Genomic DNA, 21,262 nt, shown 5'->3' with positions numbered 1-21,262 from the left:
TGAACTGTAGACAGTATCTGGCTTTAGGTCTAGTGATTAGCATGAATTTTACAAACTAGATTTATACCTTTACTTTTGAAAATTTCCACCTCTTTTCACTGCTCTTGTAGCCCATCTGGTCTTCCTTCTTGTATTCTTTTTTTTCCTTTTCTTGATTTTTTTTTAAAGGTTGCATGGAGTCAGGGGCTTCCCTGGTGGCTCAGATGGTAAAGAATCCACCTGCAATGTGGGAGACCTAGGTTCAGTCCCTGGATTGGGAAGATCCCCTGGAGGTGGGCATGGCAACCCACTCCAGTATTCTTGCCTGAAGAATACCATGGATAGAGGAGCCTGATGGGCTACAGTCCACAGGGTCGCAAAGAGTCGGACACGAATGAGTGACTAAGTATGTTTTCTGATTTTAAAATGCCTGTCTTCTGTCCTTCAACTCAGCCATCAGTCAGCCAGGTATAAATTTTCAGATTGAAAATCATTTCACTCAGAATTTGAATTTAGTGTTCTGTCATCTTTTTCATTTTTTAATTGAAGTAGCATTGATGTTATCAAAAACCTCAGGTATACAGATGACATTACTGTTATGGCAGAAAGTAAAGAAGAACAAAAGAGCCTCTTGATGAAAGTGAAAGAGGAGAGTGAAAAAGTTGGCTTAAAACTCAACATTCAGAAAACTAAGATCATGGCATCTGGTCCCATCACTTCATGGCAAATAGATGGGGAAAGAGTGGAAGCAGTGGCTGACTTTAGTTTTTGGGGGTTCCAAAATCATTGCAGATGGGGACTGCAGCCATGAAATTAAAAGATGCTTGCTCCTTGGAAGAAAAGCTATGACCAAACTAGACAGCTTATTAAAAAGCAGAGACATTACTTTGCCAACAAAGGCCCATCTAGTCAAGGCTATGGTTTTCCCAGTAGTCATGTATGGATGTGAGAGTTGGACCATAAAGAAGGCTGAGTGCCGAAGAATTGATGCTTTTGAACTGTAGTGTTGGAGAAGACTCTTGAGAGTCCCTTGGACTGCAAAGAGATCCAACCAGTCCATCCTAAAGGAAGTCGGTCTTGAATATTCATTGGAAGGACTGATGCTGAAGCTGAAACTCTGATACTTTGACCACCAGATGCAAAGAGCTGACTCATTTGAAAAGACCTTGATGCTGGGAAAGATTGAAGGCAGGAGGAGAAGGGGATGACAGAGGATGAGATGGTTGGATGGCATCACTGGCTCGATGGACGTGAGTTTGAGCAAGCTCTGGGAGACGGTGATGGACAGGGAGGCCTAGCGTGCTGCAGCCCATGGGGTCACAAAGAGTCATACATGACTGAGCAATTGAACTGAACTGAGAGTTGATGTATATCATGATATAAATACATGTGAACAGTACAGGGATTCACAATTTTTAAAGGCTGTAGGGAATAGAACAGGTACTTTATAATAACTATAAATGGAGTATAATCTTTAAAAATCAAGTCGTGTTACTTTTGTGATGATTCTGTGACGACCTGGGAGAGTGTGAGTGTGAGAGGCAGATTTCCATATTGAAAGTGTTGAGTTTTACTGGGAAGGAGAAGATACATTTTACAAAGCACCATCTGATGGGTCTGATGCAGCTTTAGTCCCTGAGGAGAGAGGGTCATTTCTCTCCCCGATAGCCTTAATGCAAAGAATAGCTCTGCCCTGTCCTAAATGCCCTCCAGCATCCTACACCCAGTCCAGCTATGGGGTCTCTTACCAACCAGGAACAGAGACCAATATCTGGGTACCCACCTCTGCCTGGACTGCGACATTGTCCTTTTCCATTGGGGTTGTTGTTTGCTGTTGCAAACACTAAGTCATGTCTGACTCTTTTTTCGACCCCAAGGACTGTAGCCCACCAGGCTTCTCTGTCTGTGGGATTTCCCAGGCAAGAATACTGGAGGGTGTTGCCATTTCCTCCTCCAGGGGGTCTTCCCTACCCAGCGATCAAACCTGCATTTCCTGCTTTGACAGCTGGATTCTTTACCCCGAGCCCCCTGGGAAGCCCTTTCCACTGTGGAGGGGTTGGCGAAATTGGTGCCTTGTGTTGAAATCCTACAGCCTGACGAAGAGGGCTTGGGGCAGATGTGGGCAATAGTGCCTTTGAGAGGGTGGGTGGGCATTTCCCAATGGGGATACAGGGGGCTTTCAACAGCAGAGCAAGCAGTGCAGGGCCAGGGGGTTGATACAAAAGGGGACTGTCTCCTTCCTCCTGCCTCAGGACCCCAGTGCTCCGGGACAAACGTGCTCCTGCGGAGAATCTCGTTGCCTGCTCTCCTGGGCTCCTGCGGCTCCCACTTGAGCTTCTTCTTTTATGGGCCAGTTCCGGAGCCAAGGTGATGGTCATCCCTGCCCTTGAGGACTCTTCTGGTTTCCTCTGGACCCATCCTGGCTCTTGGCTCTCAGATCCCGGACTATCTTTCCCCTCTTAGCTCTTTTGCTGCGCTTAAGTTCTTCCCTGTCGCCCATGGGAAAAAAAAAATCCAAGCTTTGGACTCGCCTTTTTATGACCTGACTCCTGCCTGGGTGCCCAGCCATCAGCTGTCTCGATGCCCTGACTCCTCACGGCTGTTCCATCAGTGCTGGCTCTCCCTAAAGCTAGCCACTCTCTTGCTTTCCTGAGCTGGACCCTGGGTGCTGGGTGTGGGCACTCACTTTCCCACTAACTGCCTGGCGAAACCCATACATCCATTTGCTGTTGTTGTTTTGATTTATTTTTGGCTGTGCTGGGTCTTGGTTGGGTGCTTGGGCTCATTGCACCCTGGCATGTGGGAATCTTAGTTCCCTGGGATAGAACCCGCATTCCCTGCTTTAGAAGGCGGATTCTTAACTGCTGGACCCCCAGGGAAGTCCTGAAGCCTGCATATTCTTTGGGTGCCTATATGATGCCTGCACACAGCTGGTGGTGGTTTAGTCACCAAGTCATGTCTGACTCTTGCGACACCATGGACTGTAGCCTGCCAGGCTCCTCTGTCTGTGGGATTTCCCAGGCAAGAATCCTGGAGTGGGTTGCCATTTCCTTCTCCAGGGGATCTTCCTGACCCAGGAATCGAACCTGGGTCTCCTGCCTTGCAGGCAGATTCTCTACTGACTGAGCTATGTGGGAAATCCCCGCACACAGCAGTGGCCTCAAACCTCGGTGCTTGCCAAGCCCCCCCTGCAAGACCCTCATTCTCCATGAGGTACCGGTTGGTCTCTGCCTCCTTCAGCCCAAACACTGCACGTGCTGTGAGCAAGGGCCCCGTTTCCTTGTCCTTCCAGGGCTTAACACAATGCTGGAGTGATCAGAGCAGCTCATTCTCAGGAGAGAATGAATAATTAAAAACACTGTGCTTTAATGAAGCTAATTTAATATGCAGTGGCTGTAATTGGTTCTCGCTCTTCATTTCATTTGACATGAGCACGCTTGGAGTCTGGGCTAAATTTGAATGATTTCTTTCATGGCAGGAGGAGGGATTCCCTCTTCATTCAAGCAGGCAGCCAAGATCTCTAAGTGTCTCGGGAAACAGGCCCGTGTCTGCGGGCAGTGGGAGGGACTGTGGTTCGCTCACCCCGTCCTGACTGGGAGATGATCGCCCTGGAGCAACTCGGGGTACAGCGGCCACTCTGCTGTTTATCTGAAGATAGTGATGGGGAGCTCTTTGCTCTGCAGGTGGGTTATAGTTGCGATGACCGCAGGGATGATGGGGGGCGCAGCCTGGGTAGGATGGCTCGTGGGGAGGACCAGAAAGGGTGCTCTGGGGCTCAACATCCCCTATAGAGGCTGGACGGAAGGCAATGGAAAACCACAGAAGTCAACTCCTCCCGCTGTGATTCTGAGTGCACCGTGGCCGGCCCCGAGGACCACCTACTGATGCAGGGATGTGCTCTGTACCTGTGCCTGATGTGGAGAAAGCTGCAAAAGTGGGGCTCCAGGAATTTAGGCAGAGCACTCGGGATGGGAGTGGGGCTTGGAAAGGGGCCCTGAAGCCTGGAGAAGGTGTCCCGGCCAAGCATCTCTACCTGTCCCGCCCTGGCAACTCTATCACTGCTTGCAGGACCAGACATTTCATTACAATCCACATTGTTAGTGGACCCACGTGGTGAGACTTCCCGTGGCTGTGTCTGACATATTCCCAAGGATGGGGGAGGCATACTGGCAATTAACAACCCCGAAGAGAATTACCTACAGAAAATTTATATAAGAATGACCTACAAAGGCACCCTTAAGGATCACGATTGCACAGCCCCCAGCCTGTCTGCACGTCTTTCAACACCTCCAATTTGTCACTGTCTGACTTAGATTCCAGAGGCCAGGAGAGAGCCTCAGTGTCACCTCTGATGACAGCAAGCATGGGATTTGGTTTCCTTGTGGGGTTGCCGTGTGCCTATTTATAGGCAAGGTTGGGAGTTTCCACTTGGATCAGGCTTTCAGCTCGGTTTCATTCATGGGTGGGTAGTAAAATCTGGGCTCCTGATGGCCAAGTTCAGTGTAACTTCCTCTAATCTGGGATTTTCTGCTGCCCCATTTGGAACAGGGTTTCTGGCGGTTGAAGTATGAGAATATCCACTTCTAACAGATGCTAACAGACATTAAAATGTCAAAGGGCAGTGGTAAAAATCAATAGCCTTTGAAACGTTCAAAGTCACAGCCAATGAACCCATGTAGGCAGTGTATGAATTTTAACCTCCTGAACCTCCTTGTCAATATATCTGCTTGGCTCCTTTCTCTTTCTCTTCTTGTCTTTGCCCCTGATTTTGTCTCTTTCCTCTTTATCACCTCTTTTTCTGGGTTTTATATATATATATACACACACACACACATTATATATATGTGCTTCCCTGGTAGCTCAGTTAGTAAAGAATCCGTCTGCAATACAGAAGACCCCGGTTTGATTCCTGGGTCAGGAAGATCCCCTGGAGAAGGAATAGGCTACCCATTCCAGTGTTCTTGGGCTTCCCTGGTGGCTCAGCTGGTAAAGAATCTGCCTGCAATGCGGGAGACCTGAGTTCAATCCCTGGGTTGGGAAGATCCTCTGGAGAAGGGAAAGGCTACCTACTCTCGTATTCTGGCCTGGAGAATTCCATAGGTTGTATAGTCCATGGGGTTGCAAAAAGTCAGACATGACTGAGTGACTTTCACTTTCATGTATATATATATTTCCTCTTATATTTCTTTCATGTGCATTTTCTTATATTTTATGTTTTTTCTCCCTTTCTCTATTTTTTCTTATCATATCCCCTCTTCAGTTCAACAATGTGACAAATATATTTTGAAGTATTGTCATGTATTTATTCAAGTTGTTTTTTCATTGGTGGTGGTTTAGTTGCTAAGTCGTGTCTGACTTTTGTGACCCCTTGGACTATAGCCCACCAGGCTCCTTTGTTCATGGGATTCTCCAGGCAAGAATACTGGGGTGGGTTGCCATTTCTTTCTCCAGGGGATCTTCCTGACCCAGAGACTGAACCTGGGTTTTCTGCATGGCAGGCAGATTCTTTGCCAACTGAGCTATGAGGGAAGCCCATTTTCCATTAAACATTTAAAAACCTGTTAATATTTTTGTGTCCCTTGCTTGCTATTTTAAAAAGTGATGAATACTGTTTTTTTTTTTGGGGGGGGGGAGGGGATGGTTGATTAATGGCAAGTGAAAGAAATACTCCCTGTCCTGCTTTAGAAGATGAAGAAGAGACCCCTATCCTCATGAGGGCACTTGCATAGCCATCATAAGCATGTGAACCCCAACGGGACTGGAGAAGAAGCACCCTCTAGTTCTAGTTAAACACAGGGATGTTCTAGCAACCAGATGGCTTTCACTTGGCAGTTTAACAAGCAAAATGTTCCCTGGCTCAGGAAACCCCTTCAGTGTGCTGTGTCCTCAGCACTCGTGGTTCTGTTTTTGTCTCTTTTCCCTGGTGGTCATGGATTTGATGTTCCCATCAAATTTATTTTGCAGTAATTAAATCACTGTGGACGGTGACTGCAGCCATGAAATTAAAAAATCACTTGCTCCCTTGGAAGAAAAGCTATTACAAACCTAAACAGTATATGAAAAAGCAAAGACATTACTTTGACAACAAAGGTCTAGTCAAAGCTATGGTTTTTCCACTCGTCATGTATGGATGTGAGAGTTGGACCATAAAGAAGGCTGAGTATCAAAGAATTGATGCTTTTGAATTGTGGTGTGGAGAAGACTCTTGAGAATCCCATGGACAGCACGGTGATCAAGCCAGTGAATCCTAAAGGAAATCAACCCTGAACATTCATTGGAAGGACTGATGATGAAGCTGAAGCTCCAGTACTTTGGCCACCTGATGCAAAGAACTGATTCATTGGAAAAGACCCTGATGCTTGGAAAGATTGAGGGCAGGAGGAGAAGGGAATAACAGAGGATGAGATGGTTGGATGGCATCACCAGCTCAATGGACATGAGTTTGAGCAAGCTATGGGAGATAGTGAAGGATAGGGAAGCCTGGCGTGCCGCAGTTCATGGGGTCCCAAAGAGTTGGACATGACTAAACGACCGAATAACAGCAACAGTTAAATGTTAATTCTTCCCTTAGCCTACAGATACACTCTCCTTCCATAAGTATGTATTCATTTCCTAGCAGGAAGTTTTCCTATGTAGAATAAACATAAGGTTGTATATGACATTATTCAGGAATTTCATTTTGGTGAAACATTTGTTAGTGTTGACCACATGATTAACTTCCATAGTGAGCACCTCAGAGAGTAATAGTACATCTTATATATTTTATGGGAAAAGGAAATGGCAACCCTTTCCAATATTCTTGCCTGGAAAATTCCATGAACATAGGAACCAGAAAGGCTACAGTCCTGGGGGTCACAAAGAATCAGACACAACTGAGCATGCATGCGTGCATGTGTGTGTGCATATCCAACTGAAATGTTGGATGTGTCTCCAAGGTCTGTCTTCAAACTTTAAATTTCCTTTGTGCATTGAGCATATATATGTGATTTTTAAAAAGACAGAGCAAATTCTAGAAGAATGGCTATGCACTTTTATCTACCCGAGGGTCTGGAATTAAATTTTGGTGTCATTCTCTTAAGCCAGTGGGTGCAGAGATCAAAGTCACTAGAATAATTGCAGAGGCAAACATGAAACCCAAAACCAACACATCAGGGAGGGTCCCGGGAGGGCTCTAATTTAAATCCATCTGAATCCAATAGAGTGGAAAAATGAAATACCTTTATCAGAAATACTGACCAATAGATCTCTTATAGGGCCTTTAATGGTTTACAAGTTAGTTAGGTAAGTTAAAAAATATTCACTGAACTAGAATATCAGGTTCTAATAAGATCTTCATCATAAAACCTGTTAGCATCACAATTCACATGAGATACTATTTGGTTTAATGCACCATACACCCCAGACTCCATCCCTGGACAATGATGCTAGGTTCCAGCTGTTGGTCTCTCTAGCATTCAGAGAATCTGTGCCTTTTGTGTTGATGACTTTGGACTTGGAGATGAGAACTAAGTCTGTGGATGTGCTCTGGATGGTGAATTACTTGGAGTGTCACAGTCTCACTCCATATTTTGACAGCCCTGGCATGTCAGTTTCACGGTGGTCCTAGTACCCTCACTGTTTCATTCTAGGTCTGAGAAGGACACCTTCTCAAGGTCCTCTCCCTGACAGAGATCCAGGGTGGTGTTCTTTGAATCAAGTGGTAAGTTCTCTGAACATCTCTATGTCTGCAAGGCTAGAGGCAGAGAGAATGGTGGATGGAGGAAAGGCAGGGGCTACACAGAAGGAAGAGAGGAAAAGAGGCGTGTAAAGAGAAGCATCCTGTTCTTCACTTAGTCCCTAAGAGCTATCGTCTACATGGTGTGATTAGGCAGAGGTTTGGGGTCAGGAATTAAAGAAGTGTGATGCACAGAATCTTGTAACGCTCCCTTTCTTTGGAGTCAGAACCTTCAGAGATAAGGGTTCATTTTCTGTGTTGTAGGAGGACAGTTGTATTAATTTGTCTCGGGATTTGAGGAATAGTAGCAGGAGGAGGCAGAGGGGCAGTTAAACGTGGGCCAGATCCATGGTTAATTTGCTGGCCACTTCTAAGTAGGTGTTTATGGCCTTGAGGATAATGGAGAGGTGTTTGCAAGCTTCCCTTGCCACTTTAGATGTGAAATCTATCACCAGGGAAAAGTACCTTTCCAAGGGGAAAAGTCTGCGTAGTCTGTTTATTTCAAATCCATATGGACTTCAGTATTTAAATGTCAACACAGGAAATTGCATTTCTCAGTTTGCAGGATTTATTATAATTAATTTTTTTCTGTTCTCTTCAAAACACTTCATGTATCCTGTTTATTTTGCTTAAGGGCTTAATGCGGATGGATCTGAAACCTAAATCATTGCAACTGCCTACATCTCAAGTACTCCACTGGTTAATAGTTTTCTCTGAAATTTCTGAACCACCTAACAGGTCTAATAACAATAAACCATTTTTGCTCTCTTTAGATTATACAGCCTATGGAATATCTGCACACAAATCTTCAGCTTTAGATTTTGCCTAAACCTCTTAAAAGTCAGCTTAAAATTATTTTAGGTCTCAATGCCCAGTGCAGTGTTACAAATAAAATCCATTCTGATTCTTTAGCTCCAAACATTAGGTGACCATTTCAGTACAGAATTGGACCTCGTGAAAGATGAATTTTGAATAAGCATGATATAACATTAACACAATATGATCTGTGTTAAATAGACCTTAGCTATGACAAGAGTGAAAGATAAACAGGATAATCACAAGGGGATGTTATTTTTTGCAGTATTCTGTAGTTTTCCATTCAAAACCAAAGGTGAAGAATAAATTTCAAGTTACTCACTCATGGATTCTGTTAACTTGGCCATCGCTGAAATTTCCTCTTTGTGCTTTTCCTGGGGGTGAGAAGAAAAGATAATTATATATAAAGCACATCTTAAATATGAACCAACACAGTGGGTCTGTAACAACAGCTCTTTTTCTCACCCCCTTTCTCTTCTGTTAGAATTTGGTCACCAAAGATGAAATGAGTTTTTAAAACTCACATTATTGCTTCATGATCAGCCAGTCACTGACAAGAGCTTTTTATGATCCTAAAAAACTCACTAGTGCTCTTGGAAATGATCTTGGATATATATAATTGGTGACGCATGGCCAATTTTCAAAACCTCTTTGACACTGGAGTTTTGACATCCATATGCCAATCTTTTACTCTCTATTTTCTCCTGTGGGAGCTTTTTTGGTATTTTTGGAGCTGGTATTTTTGCAGTCATTTGGTTTCTTTTTTTCCTAAAAGCTAAGTAAATCTGCTTACACATTTGTCTTTGTCTTTTTTTGAATTCTTGGAGTTATTTTTTTTTGCAACACATCAGTTTTGATGGGTTTATGACCCTATCTATTTTGGACTGAAAACATTTTGTTTCGACTGGGATGTAGGGTACAACCCACTGAATTTGAGAACCAGAATGCTCATACATAAATTTTGAAAATCTGGTATGCATGCATGCATGCATGCTTTGTTGCTCTGACTCCCTGGACTGTAGCCCACCAGGTTCCTCTGTCCATGGGATTTCTCAGGCAGGAATACTGGAGTGGGTTGCCATTTCCTCCTCCAGGGGATCTTCCTGATCCAGGGATCGAACCTGCCTCTCTTATGTCTCCTGCAATAGCACGTGGGTTCTTTACCCGCTGAGTCTACTATTTTATTCACTAGCCATGAATCTGTTCTAATTAGGAGATTACTTTGGACCATTAAGAATAATGGTTCTCTTTTTTGAAATTTCTGTTAAATTTCTTTAATTTCCTTAGATTCCTAACATGTGTAGTAGCTGCTATTATTTTCTTCTTTTTTGCAGCCTTATTTTTTTCTGATGATGAAACTTATACATACTCATTACTTAAAAACTCAGACTATATTGAAAAATTATAAATAAAAAAATAGAATTCTCTCATAAGGCCGATCCACAGAGAAAACCACTGTAGTATTTTGGCGAAAACTTACTATTCCAGTTTCTATACCTGTAAAAATATACAGATATGGAAATAGAATCTTGCTTTTATGAATAGAAATATCTATACTATACATACAATGTTGGAAGCTACTCTCACTTAACACAGTATCATACACTTTTTATGTCAATAAAGGTAGAATACATCATTTTTTAGTGACTGCATAGCATTCATCATGAATTACACCATAATTTCCTTACCTAGATTCCACTGAATTTGGTTCAAATTATCACTATTTTATAAAACACTGTGATGAATGTTCTTGAACTTATGTATTTGTGCCCTTGTCCTGTCAACACTGAGGATAAATATTAGGGTTTGGTATGATAGGGTTAAGAGTATGACTATTAAGAATTTTGACACTTGTAGCCCAATTTGTCCCCCACAAATGCTGACTCTGATTATGTTCAAAAACATTTGCGCATATTTGTTAGCTTGCCAGTGGCATTAGCACTACCCTCCCCCCAAATCTTTGCCAAAAGGCAAAAAGTTGTCTCTTGTGCTTTTAGAATGTCATTGTTATTTCTCTGATCGTCTATTTACGAAGGACCATAGTATGCCTTCACATGGAGTAGGCACATCACCCACCCTGTCGTGGAGCAGTCCTCCAGGCCCTATGCCATCAACATTCTGCTTCTTAGAAGTCCAAGGTGGCATTTATTTTTCCTGAGTGCCGCAGTTTAACGCTGAACTCTTCGCAGTTACTTGGCTAGGACTTGAGCCAATGGGTCATGGCTTGAATATTGAAATTCAGTTCATAGCACTATTATTCATTCTTCCAGAGCCACTATTCCCAAATTCAAAGGGTCTGCTTTGAGTGTCAATAAACAACTTTGCACATCCCAAGTACGCTTGATTTTCATAAGCCCTGCATTCACAGCAGTGAAACCCAGGCACTGCCTCTTCCTTAAACTGATACTTGCCCTTGAGACCAGAAGGAGAGCTGAGAAACCGCAGTCTACCATCCTGCTGTCGAGGCATTAACCTGTGATGGTTAGCCCGCCACGTGGTTTATATCAAGATGGAAAGAACTGACATAGCTATTGGAGAGGCTAGGAGTATTGAGTAGCAGAGACAGACAAGCAAGGCAGTCAGGACCTTGTCTCAGCAGCGCGGGCTCACAGGGGCGTGCACAGAGGCTGCTTCAAAGGTGAGTCTATCCTAGCGGTTGATGGCAGTTGACGCATCGATGCAAGTCCACGGTGAGAACTCAGTGACACTCATCCTTCACCTGCAGGGCCCTTGTTCTGTCTGTGCTCGCTCTGACTCTCCACTTCACCTCCTAGCTTAGTTCTTCTGCTGGTTTGCCCCACCCCACCACCCCTGGTTACACCATTTCTCCTTATATCCTGTTCTGTAACTGGTTTTCCCTTTAATCTCTGTGCCCATCAAGTCTTACTCTGCATCACTGACCTATTCAACTTGGCCCTCTCCTAATGGTCCCAGGGATGAGACTCCCCAAACCCCTGGCACTCAGACTCCAGGCATTAGATCCTCACAAAACCCTGCTGGGTTTGTCTGTCTTCCTGTGCATGTATCACTGTGTTATCTCTAATGAACCCCCCACCTTTTGCACCCCAATCTTGCCGGTGGGCGGTCCTTGCAGCTATTTTTATATAGATGTGTTGGATATCCTGGAGAAATCAAATACTGCCTAGATCAGCATTTTTCTTTTCCCTGTAGTTAAATGGAAACTTCTGACATCGACAAGGGGAGGGGGCCCTTAAAAATTCTAAATTTAGCCCTCTCAGTTTGACTCATCTTATCATAATTTATGGTGGAAATCATGACATGTTTCTATGTAAGTAGTTTAATCATCCTAAGAGATGTCTTTAAACTCCTTATGTCCTTCCCTCATTATCAGAAGTTGAGGTTTGCAATTACACGGCATGTATACTCGATAAAGGATTTACATTTCATTTGAGCAAATTCTCCTCCTTTTTCTAAAGCCAAGAGCTTCCTCCAAAATAAACTTGCTGGTTATCGGATTTACAATACTGGGAAGAGATTTGGAATGATAACATGTTAAATCTGGAAGACATTCTTTTAAAGATCATCAAGTCCAACCCCACAGTGATGCACTTGATGAAACTGAAACAAATACTGATCTCTGGCATTTGTCCCAAAAACAACAGAGCAGTTTTCCCTGAAGCTCATAAGACCCAAGGCTGCCTGGCTCCCAGGAAACTACTCATATAAGTATCCACAGCTGCTGCCCATGCACCTCATACCCTGCTTTCAGCACCCTCCACCAGACTACAAAGTCCCAGAACCTTGACACACTTCTTGGATGAGCTGGGTTCTTTTGCTCTAAGACAAACTCCACTTACAATTGCGTTGTCATATATTTAATGGAATAACAGAAACATTTAGAGTTTTGGCGAATCATGATGACATGTTTGAACAAAACATGCTCAAGGATGCTGAAAAAAATCCCAAGTGTCTTGTTAAAATCGCACCAAACTCTTTGGGCCGGAGCATTGACTCTCAGGGCCAGTGGGTATTTACTTTTCTTACCGTCTGCCTGTATTCTCTCTACCATACCCGGAATATAAATAAAAAGCTCAGCAGTTTGCTCAGATGTGTGCATGTGTGTGTGTGTGTGTGTGTGTGATTTATACCCATACTTCTATTTCAGCTGGGGTGAATGTGGCTTCCAACCAGAACCATGCCAGATAAATACTTCCCTCTGTCTGAAATGACAGAGGGATTTTTAAAGAGGGCATTTATTACAGAGCTTGTAATTTACAAACCAGTCAGTCCTAAAGGAAATCAGTCCTGCATTTTCATTGGAAGGACTGATGCTGAAGCTGACGTTCCAGTATTCTGGCCACTTGTTGGGAAAGGCCAACCCATTGTAAAAGACCTTGATGCTGGGAAAGATTGAGAAAAGAAGGAAAAGGGGATGGCGGAAGATGAGATGGTTAGATAACATCACCAACTCAATGGACGTGAGTTTGAGCAAACTCTGGGAGATGGTGAAGGCCAGGGAAGCCTGGTGTGCTGCAGTCCGTGGGGTTGCAAAGAGTCAGACACAACTTGGTGACTGAACAACAGCAATATAACAGAATTTGACTGTAACTCAAAGCTACGACCGAGGCACTGTGTGTGTGGTGTGGGTTGGGGTGGGGTTGATTGATGAGTGCCAAGTCTTAGCGTGGCTGGAGGAGGGGATTCTCCACTTCATGGGGCTCCCTCGAATATGGAGGGCAGGAGCTGGTGCTGCTGAGTGAGGTCTGCATGTTGAGCAGAGCGGCTGTCTTACTTTCTGGAACCCAGAAGTAGGTTTTTCAGGATGAGGGGGAAACTCATCAGAGTTGATATATTTCAAACCAGTCATATTTGCATTTTGGGTATTTTTATCTCTCTAAAAATGTGTGCTTATATTCATCAGAAAACTGATTTTTTTTTTTAGAAGTTGCAACCGCTTAAAGGAACATTTGTATAAAGTGGGAAACGATAATTATTTTATGAGCTCCTATCCTCACTGGAGACCTCACCTCTAGGTTAAAACTGGGGCCACACGTCTCCCACCTTATCCATAGGGTTCTCTGCAAATGTGCCAGCTATTGCCCCCACCTGCAGCTTCCCTTTTCCACTTCCCTGACATGACGCCACAGCAGGTCACTGGAGGATTGATTTAAAGGGAAAATGCCACGCCCTCAGATAGCCCATCAAATGAGTGTTCTTCTAATGGGGTGCCATATGTTGCCTTGAGTTGCTGATGAAAAATATCATTGGCCTTAAGATTTAAGAATCACTGATTAACTTTTTTGCCTAATGGAAAACTCATGGAAATGAGTAGCCAGCATGCAGCTATGGTTTGCGAGAATACCATAGGAACCCCTCCCATTTATTTCACACTTATTATGCCCTGGGACTATGTCAAGGGCATTGCTAGACTAGTTCTTTTAATTCCCACCATGACTCTGTGATGGAAACGCTTTAACCTCCACCCTGGGGATGGAGCCATCCAGGCACAGACAGGGTCACCAAACTGCCCAGGTCACAGAGCTTCGAAGAGGTGGAGTTGGGTGTCAAACCCAAAAGTTCAAACTCACAGAGCCAGAGCAGGCTCACAGAGGAAGAGCTTCATTGTGTCAAGGAGGACTGAAGACAGAATTCCCTGATAGGTCAGTGGTTAGGACTCTGTGCATTCACTGCTGAGGGCCTGGGTTCAATCCCTTTGGAGAACTAAGATCTCACAAGCAAGCAGCACAGTATGGCTGGGAAAAAAAAAAAATAAAAGTAGAAGGGTGATGGGGGAGGGAGGAACAAGACCAAATATTCCAGGTAGAGAAGCAGAGGTGGGGACCTTGGTACTTGGGGAGCAGCAGGTCCCCGAGGCCAAGGGTGAGAAGAGGGGCAGAAGCCAGCTTAGAAGATGAGGGTGTCCAGTGTGCAGATTGCGGAGGCAGGGCTGAGTCGCTCCGGAGGGAGACCTGGGCTGGAGACGCGGTGATGTGTGGGAGGAGGAGGCAGGGGGCCAAGGCCTGAACCAGTGTGGGCACCTTGGGGAAACCCGGAGAACTCTTTCTTAGCAGCCAAGGAAAAAGGGGGCTTGAAGAACTGAAAACTTGCCCCTTAGAATGCGGTATAATTTTATGTAGGACAGTTAGGTATTTTTCTTTTTAAAAAAATTTTTAGTTGCACTGGGTCTTAGCTGCCACATGTGGGATTTTCGCTACAGCATGTGGCCTTCTCTCTAGTTGAGGCTCTTGGACTCCAGAGCATGGGGGCCCAGCAGCTGCAAGTATGGGGGCTCAGTAGTCACCCTGTTGCATGTGGGATCATAGTTCCCCAATCAGGGATCGAACTTGCACACTGGAAGTCCCTAGGTTAGTTAGTTTTTATCCTTGCTTTACTTGCTGAAGGACTCCTAAGGTGATCTAAAGAGCTAAAGGATTTGGGGTAAAGAAAATAATTGGCAGGGGTGTGTTTGAAGGAGGAGATGAAATTCTTCCTGGGCAGGGCATGCAGGATGCATTTGGTGACACGGCCTCCTTTGCACAAGGTGAGACCCTATCTCTCCGAGACACCCTTTCCAAGCCCCTTGAGTACAGGTCCTCCTGCAGGGCTCCCAGGATGCGTCCCTGCAGCTGTGTTGACCAGACTTGGGAGGGATCTCCTGCACGGAGGTATTAGGATGACTTATAAAAATAAATGAACTCAAGGTTGTGCTTGTATTCATATCACCTCTATTCGCCTGTGCTCCAGGGTGAGTCTCAGGTGGGAGGAAAGGATTTGGAATATCACCCTGTGTCCTTTGCTGGAAGCATGTGGAGCACCTGAGCTTCACCTGCCAATAGGGGCAGGTGGTGGGGCTGCGTCAGAAAACTGCTGGACCACACGGCTGTAGAGTTTCTCTAGACCTCTGCGTGTATCCTCCTCTGCTTGAAAAACCCTGTAGGCTAGTGACACTCCAGACTTCCTGCACCAACATCCCAGCAAGTTCTCAGGATGCCCAGTGTGGCTGATTTCCTGGAATATTGATGAGTGACTCATCCCTCTTTTCCTAGAGCTCCTGGAAATATCATAAAATATAGGACAAGCAGCATCGCTCTCATCACATCAAGACGTTCCCTTTAAAAAGAACGCTGAGCTCAACTGCAGAGAGGCCTTGAGGAGATGGGGGCAACTGAAACACGCAGAGCCGGTTCTCATGCCACCAACCCCAGGCGGCATGCCTGTCCCAGGACACAACTTTGTGAGGCTCACCGCAGCTCCCCAGAACTCAGCAGCGGTGTGCTGAATCTTGGAAGCAGCCTGCAATTCCCTTTTGGCTTCATCTCACTCCATCTATTGCCTCCCTTCTGGGCCAGCGTTTCTCTGAAGCTCTAGTTGTCTCCAGAGCTATCTTCCAGGAACCCAAGACCTTACAGGGGCCCATGCCTCCTCCACTCAGCTTCATCAGAGGCACTGGTTTTGCTAAACTCTCCTTGTTCACAAGAGGAAAGGGAAAAGAGCTTGTAATGATGTCCCTTCTTTTCCATTTTCCTTTGGCCCACAATGCAGGTTCTGAGCACAGTGAGTCCTCCCGTAGCTGCCCTTGCCTTCCTGGCTCTGCCCTGTTTCATGGTTAAGTCAGAACACTTTCCTCAGAGAGCTGGAAAGTGTCCACAGGGCTCTTCAGGCCCATTTCCTGTCATTCTTTGCTCCTAAACTACGTTCCTGCCAAATGACCCCTTTTTGGCGCCTGGACGCGTTGCATTGTTCCATCCCTCCTCTTGCCTTCTTTGCCTGCACAGTTCACGTCTCCTTGTCTTTGAGGATGGGTTCAAATTTGACTTCCTGTTTGACAGTATCCCTGGCTACTACTTTTCTAGTGACCATTCTCTCTGAGCCCCAGCACCTGCACATACTTCTGGCATGACTCCCAGAGGCAACAGTGATGACAGCATCAGGAACAACTGGAGAACTCAAAAGAATTCATCTCTTTGTTTCCAAAGAAGAGAAAGCAAAATCCCCAAAGGAAAATAAAGAATGAATATGGATACCAAGGGGGAAAGGCAGGTGGGAGGAATTGGGAGATTGGGATTGACATATATACACAATTGATACTATGTACAAAAGCAAAGAGGAACTAAAGAACCTCTTGAGGAAGGTGAAAGAGGAGAGTGAAAAAGCTGGCTTAAAACTCAATATTCAAAAGCCTAAGATCACGGCATCTGGTCCCATCACTTCATGGCAAGTGAAAGTGAAAGTTGCTCAGTGGTGTCCAACTTTTTGTGACCCCATGGACTATACAGTCCATGGAATGCTCTGGGCCAGAATACTGGAGTGGGTAGCCTTTTCCTTCTCCAGGGGATCTTCCCGACCCAGGAATTGAACTGGGGTCTCCTGCATCACAGGCAGATTCTTTACCAGCTGAACCACCAGGGAAGCCAAGTAGATGGGGAAAGTAGATGGGGAAAAATGAAAACAGTGACAGACTATTTTTTTGGGCTCCAAAATCACTGTGGATAGTGACTGCAGCCATGAAGTTAAAAAATGCTTACTCCTTGAAAGAAAAGATATGACCAACCTAGATGGTGTATTAAAAATCAGACATCACTTTATTGACAACAAAAGTCTGTATAGTTAAAGCTATGGTTTTTCAAGTAGTCATGTACAGATGTGAGAGCTGGACCATAAAGATGGCTGAGCACCAAAGAATCGATGATTTTGAACTGTGGTGTTGGAGAAGACTCTTGAGAGTCCTTTGGACTGCAAGGAGATCCAACCAGACCATCCTAAAGGAGATCAGTCCTGGGTGTTCATTGGAAGGACTGATGCTGAAACTGAAGCTCCAATACTTTGGCCACCTGATGCAAAGAGCTGACTCACTGGAAAAGACCCTGATGCTGGGAAAGATTGAGGGCAGGAGGAGAAGGGGACGACAGAGGATGAGATGGCTGGATGGCATCACCGACTCAATGGACATGGGTCTGAGCAAGCTCTGGGAGTCAGTGAAGGACAGAGAAGCCTGGTGTGCTGCAGTCCATGAGGCTGCAAAGAGTTGGATATGACTTAACAATTGAATAAAAACAAATAAAATAGATAGCTAATGAGAATAGCACAGGGAGCTCTGCTCAGTGCCCTGTGGTGACCTAAATGGGGAGGAAATCCCAAAAAGAGGAGATGCATATGTATACATATAGATCGTTCTCTTTACTGTGCAGTGGAGACAGACACAACATTGCTAAAGCAATGATACTCCAATGAAATTAATTAAAAAAAGAATGAATAGAACGAGTAAAGTTTCCAGGAGCAGTTGTGAGTTTCCTCACATGGGAGGCTGGCTCGTCATTTGTCCAGAATGTTCCAGAAGGATTTCTGCTCTAGGAAGTAATGCAATAGAATGATGCAATGAGTGAATTTTAGAGCCCTTCTGAAATTGTTTCAAAGATGTGGTTATAGTTCAAGGGGGAAAATAAATTACGCAGAGAAAACAATTGCTCAGAGCTCGCAACTCCCCTGCCTTTTAACTTCTGCCTATACTTTGCATTGGCAGGGATGAGCTAGCTTCTTCACTAGGGCTGGGCTGTGTTGTCATGAGGCAATTTGTCCATGTTCTGCCTCAAGAACTGCCTAGGTTGCAATGGAGAGCAAGGGATTTCATTATTTGTCTATTCTTCCATTCATTCATTCATTTATGGTTCAGTTTTGTGAGGGATGATCATGGACAGCCTTTGAGAGGCCCATGATCTAGTGTTTTTTTTTTTTCCAGGAAGGTTAATCCCAGGGTGAAACTTCAGACTGGGCTGCCCGATATTGGATAACCCATGTGGAAATGCCCCAATGAGATGGGGAAGCTAGTGGAGCACAGTAACAGCTCCTTCCCAAGCCAGGCCACTCTTGGGCACTGTTGGTGCCCAGAGAAGTGGTGTGGATGGTGGTTTTCAAAACAGAGGTCATCCCTGCTGAACTGGGTCACAGAGGAACTGGAGAGCTCTAGCTATTCCAACCATCAGAAATCATCCTGTTACTTATGCATGCGTGAGAGAGGATGTTAGGGACAAGGAGATGAAATCCTTCCATCTCTCATCTGTGTCAATACCAAGAGACTAAGTCGGAGGAGTATTTAAAAAATGTTATTTTGCAAAATTCAATTTCATAACCAAATGTGACATTTACTGGACTGGAGAATGAGGAACATTTACTGATAAAAATAATTTCATTTTATGTGCTTCTTGCCGCATTTGCAGCTTGAACTTCTGTTTGGGCAGAGGAGGGAAGGGAGAGAAGGTGACCCCTTCACTGGGTACCTCACAGCTCATTCTTAGCAGCACACATCTCTGAGAAGAAAGGGAAGCAAGAAAGCGCCATTTCCATAAGACTTTGTCTTTTGTTCTTTGTCCCACTTTCTCTTTTCTCTCTATTTACAACTAATCTCCCATTTCAGCTTCTGGGAAAATGGCATAGATGTACTTTTTTCTATTACTCCCACTATGTACAACTAGAAAACCATGAACATTACAATCATACCTCAGAGATATTGTGGGCTAGGTTCCAGACCACCTCAGTAAAGTAAATATCATGATAAAGTGAGTCACACACGGTTTCTGGATTCCCAGTGCATATAAAAGCTATGTTTATGCTATGCTATAGTCTATTAGGTGTGCAATAGCATCAGGCAATATTTAAATTTAAAAAATCCTTTTTTTTTTTGCTAAAAAAATGCTAACTGTCATCTGAGCCTTCAGTGAGTTGTAAACTTTTTGCTTGTAGAGGGTTTGAAATATGGTGAGACTTAGCAAAATTCTGACATGGAGAATTCTGACATAGGAACAAGAAGTGAGTAAATGCTATTGAAAAAAATGGTACCAAGAGACTTGCTTGATGCAACGTTGCCCCAGACCTTCAATTTGTAAAACACGCAGTGTTGGCTAAGTGCAGTAGAGTGAAGCATGATAAAAGGAGGTCTGCCTGTATACATACACACAGCAAGCATACAAAGTGGACAAAGCGTGGCAGAGTAGCCGGAAACTCTGAGCCTGAAGAACGATGGTGGTGAGTTCCCTGCTTTTGTTGTGGTTTTTATTTCTTCCTTTTTGCTTCTTCTATCCCAGACTGGATACTAGAGAAGCTGGCAAGATGGACATGTCAATGGATACAGAAAGAAATGCCCCAGGAAAAGTCTGCCCTCTCTAGCCAAGTACTAAGAAAGAGGTAGCTTAGAAAGACAGAAAACTTTTAGATGATAACTTCTCTACTCCAAGCCAAAACTACACCAAAAAAAGTGCAACCTCACCCTAGAGCAAAGGATGAGTGGGTAGCCTCGACTCTTATGCTTGCCAGTCTGTAGCAGGGCACCCAAACCTCCTGCCAGGATGCTATCAGAGAAAACAGAGGGAGGGGCCCAGATTTTCATCCTGGCTGAGGGGGTAATAGCTGCCTCCACTCAGAGACCTCATGGGGAGCCTGGACTTCTCCCCAGACTCAGCGGTAATGAAGCTTCCCTCCCCATCCCCAGGAGGGTAGCATTGGAAGAATCTTACTCAGAACCAGGACTTCCACTTTACTGCTACTCATCAGCAACGTTGCCACTTCAACAAAGAGCAGCAAAGACCACATGGGAAGCATCAGTGAGGTACTCCTCTTATCCAGGGGGTTATCACTCCCACCCAGTGGTAACAAAGATCCTCTCTCATCTTACATCAAGGGACACTGACATCACATCGGTAGTAATCAGAAGGAACCCCTCACCCCCTCACCACAAGTGTGGGGTCAGAAGAGAGCTGCTGTGATATGAGATTTAAATAAGATCCATAGTCTTATAATCCTTATATGTCTCATAATCTTCCCAACGTCTAGCATTCCACATGCTAGCAACGTAATGCTCAAAAACATCTAGGTTTCAATTAAAAAACTCCCTTGTCCCCACAAGGAAGAGAAAGAGCTCAAACTGAATGAGAAGAAGACAGTCGTTGATGTTGACATGACACAGATTTTAGAATTATCTGAAAATTTTAAAGCATTTAATACAAATGCTTCAACAAGCAATTATAAATGCGATGAAACACATGTTTTAAAAGTCTCAGCAAAAAAAAAGGTGTCAGAAAAAAGTGTAGCAAGTGTAGAGAAAAGCCACATGGAAATGCTAGAACTAAAAATTACAAATACTGGGGAAAGAAAGGTCCATGAGTGGACTCAGCAGTAGAGTGGAGGGGATGGACGAAAGTAAAAGTGAAGTTGAAGAGAGAATAAATTAAATTACTCAATAAGAACAATAGAGAGAAAACAGGCTGAAAAAGATATCAACAAGAACAAGAGAGAGAAAATAGAATGAAAAAGGAATCAACAGACCCTTGGGAACGTGTGGGTCTGTAATGAAGATCTAACACTAATGTTGTTGAGTACCAGAGGAAGAGGAGAAGGAGGCAGGGACTGAAAGAGTATTCAAATCTTCCCAAATTAAAAAAAGTATTAATTCAAGAAGTTCACTGAATCCCATATAAGGTAAATCCAAAGAACCCTACACAAAGACATGTCATAATCAAACTTCTAAAAGCTAGAGAAAATCTTGAGGACATCCAGAGAAATGACATAATACTTCAGGGGAAAAAGAATTCAAACAACAGTGAATTTCTCATCAGAAAGCAGGGCGGGCAGAAGGAAGTAGCCCAGTGCTTTTCAGTTACTGAGAGAAAAGAATCACAAATCCAGAATTCTATACCAGTAAAAAAAAATCCTTCATGAATGAAGAAGAAATCAAACCATTTTTAGCTGATGAAAAACAAAGGTTGTCAACAGCAGACCCACTCTCAAAGAATGGTGAGAGGA

At 44.3% G+C, this 21,262-nt stretch overlaps 1 protein-coding gene across 1 annotated transcript in view; it reads right to left on the bottom strand.

The window, feature by feature from the left end:
• The window catches only part of KCNJ6 (potassium inwardly rectifying channel subfamily J member 6), a 319,730-nt gene that overhangs the window by 224,770 nt on the left and 73,698 nt on the right, over window positions 1–21,262 (bottom strand). Inside the window, exon 2 of the mRNA XM_043875432.1 lies at window positions 8,832–8,883. Coding sequence (XP_043731367.1) covers window positions 8,832–8,856 — 25 coding nt within the window. The 5' untranslated portion in view covers window positions 8,857–8,883. The remainder of the gene's footprint in view (window positions 1–8,831; window positions 8,884–21,262) is intronic.

The sequence above is a fragment of the Cervus elaphus genome, chromosome 19 (genome assembly GCF_910594005.1).
Source record: "Cervus elaphus chromosome 19, mCerEla1.1, whole genome shotgun sequence".
Lineage (NCBI taxonomy): Eukaryota > Metazoa > Chordata > Mammalia > Artiodactyla > Cervidae > Cervus > Cervus elaphus.
The sequence above is the reverse complement of the archived record's forward strand: the minus strand, read 5'-3'. Positions and strand labels throughout refer to the sequence as shown.